Below are 2,441 nucleotides of genomic sequence, written 5' to 3'. Positions count from 1 at the left end.
CGGTGGGCGGGATGGAGGGCGTGGCGGTATGTGACGGCGGCATGGGCGTCGTCCACGAGGCAGAGGACGGCGAGGGCGGCCAGAGCCAGGATCTGCGGAAGGAAAAAGAAGCTTCTTAATGGGATATTTTTGGCTTATAAAGTTACTATGAAAATGACACACTTGCTTCTCACGCCACAATGCAAATCAAAGTTTTGGAACAAACTTGAACAAAGCTTGATTACCAAATCGTGCATCTTACAAATAAGAAATTTAAATCCATATATTATAGATACAGAAACTGGACGCATTTATTTATCAAAATGAGTCTGACTCACCACAATCTTCGAGGCCATGATGGACGGGTGAACAGGAGTCTCAGCAGCGACAGTTCTGTTCCCATTCAACTTCCCTCCACTTTTATACCTTCCACCTCCCTTTGGCCCCGCCCACATCTACAGCCCCATCCTCATTCTCTTTACCCCCACCCTCATGCTCTTTAGTCCCGCCCACAAAGCTTGCTCTCCTGACGGTTCATTCAGCCCATTGTCAGTGGAACGATTTCGATGCAGAACTTGGCTTCCAGCCCTGAAAGTAGTATTTACATGATGCAGGAAGAACTACAATTTAGATTTTCTTGTGAGATACAGGGTTATATTCCCAGTGATTTTTTTTTATATGGAATAATTTTGGGGGGTAATTTTCTCAATCGGCCGAAACTGCATATAAAGGAGTGCTTTCTTAGGATTTTCCACGCATCAGGTACTGCTTTTTATATACATTCTCTTAGCACTATATTCGCACTATACTGAAACTGGTCTCTTTATCAAAGGGGTTTATTATTTCCTAACTGAATCAATAAACAAAAAAATATAACATTTCCATTTGATGAAAATAATGAAGAAAAAAATCAAGAGTCGCCATTTTTGGCATAACAAAACTATATTTCCCACAAAAACGAAGATTGTCCCCGAAGTCTTCCGTTAAAGTCTTTGTTAAAAGAAATTAGTCCTTATGACAGACAACGCAGGTCCCAGATATTTACTTAAAAAGGCATCAAGGAACATGATATACATATTCTAATCAATATAGCAACTTAAATGAAAAAATAAAAATAAAAAAATTTACCTGTACGCTAAATTTACTTTACGTAGTATACATTCTTCTCTTCTCTCCATATGAATGTCTGCGAAGTTTCCTCTCTTAAATATTTGATTTTACAATGCATGATATGCTTTTTATTTGGCCCAATGTCGGATTCGATCCTGCATGACGGCGTCGACACACGTCGCCTCATGGGTGAGCAGAGCAGATGAAAACAATGAGCCGCGTGTGGATTCTGCTGCCGCCTCTCGGAGTTGGGGATACCGACTTTTCCTCTCTCGCAGCCGTGAATTTTAAATCAGAAAGCAGTCCATGACAAGTTCCTCATACAATTATAGTTGAATCAGATTTTTTTTTCAACAAAGGAATAAAACACAAGGCATTGTAATACGTTCAAATACCTTTTCCATTCACCATAGCTTTATATTCCGCGTTTAACTTGTACATTTATTTAGTGTGTTGTCCATTTTTACGTTTTGATAAGATATCGATTTTTTGTTCTGAACGATGTGAGAAGCAATAGCGTAAATAAATCTCGAAAAAACAAAAAAAATACAGCAGAAAACTCACGAATGCAATCTTATAAAAATCTAATATCAACATTTTTGTTTCAAACGTAGATATGTAAAAGATTCAACATTTACGATTCGAATAATGAATGTGTTGTGCTTTTGTTTGGCATTACTGTTTTCAAGTGACAGTATAAAAACATACTCTCAAAGAAGAACCGTTTATAAATAATCTTTTCCAAGGTTGGGTTCCTCTAAATCTCTTAGACCAAAAGCAATTTACTTTAAGATGTGAATAAGTAAAAAAAAATCAACTTTCAAAAAGTCTGCGTTCGAATAATGAATGCTGTACTTTCTCTTGACATAATTTATCGTTATTGTTGTTTAAATAAATACAGTAATAAATTCTTTGAAAGATTTATTGTCTCCAATGTTCATAATAAAAAAGGTCGCTGCTGTGGAGGGCAAGATGGGCGTCCGAACATCGCAGACGCTCCACCATCTCCCTCCCTGTCCTGATCTCCATCCCGTCGTGTCCTTCGAAGACGCCAGTCAGCACTGCAGTTACAGTCATATCAGCTAGACCCATGACTGCAGCCTCTACTGGACTCCTCAAGCACCATCATACGCGATCTGATCCTCAAGCACTTGAATCTAAGACCTGAGTCCAAGATAGAGCTAAGACTCGGGTCCAAGACTCCTCTGCGTCTCGACCAGTATCTAAGACTCCTGCGACTCCACCATTTCCTCCTCGGTTGCCTCCTTGACAGGCGCCCCGTGGTTAACTTGGACGTAGCTGGTGGCGTGGGCGTAGGGATGGGGGTGAAGGGCGGTGGGATGAGGGTGGGC

At 40.3% G+C, this 2,441-nt stretch overlaps 1 protein-coding gene across 1 annotated transcript in view; it reads right to left on the bottom strand.

Moving 5' to 3' along the window:
- Positions 1–1,993: 1,993 nt before the first annotated feature.
- Positions 1,994–2,441, bottom strand: part of LOC119588673 — a 3,253-nt gene continuing 2,805 nt past the window's right edge. Inside the window, exon 3 of the mRNA XM_037937309.1 lies at positions 1,994–2,441. This exon is cut by the window's right edge and continues 3 nt beyond it. Within this exon, the coding sequence (XP_037793237.1) occupies positions 2,313–2,441 (129 nt within the window). The 3' untranslated portion in view covers positions 1,994–2,312.

The sequence above is a fragment of the Penaeus monodon genome, chromosome 24 (assembly GCF_015228065.2).
Source record: "Penaeus monodon isolate SGIC_2016 chromosome 24, NSTDA_Pmon_1, whole genome shotgun sequence".
In the NCBI taxonomy this organism is placed as follows: domain Eukaryota; kingdom Metazoa; phylum Arthropoda; class Malacostraca; order Decapoda; family Penaeidae; genus Penaeus; species Penaeus monodon.
Note: the sequence above shows the minus strand (reverse complement) of the source record. Positions and strands in the feature narration are given on the sequence as shown.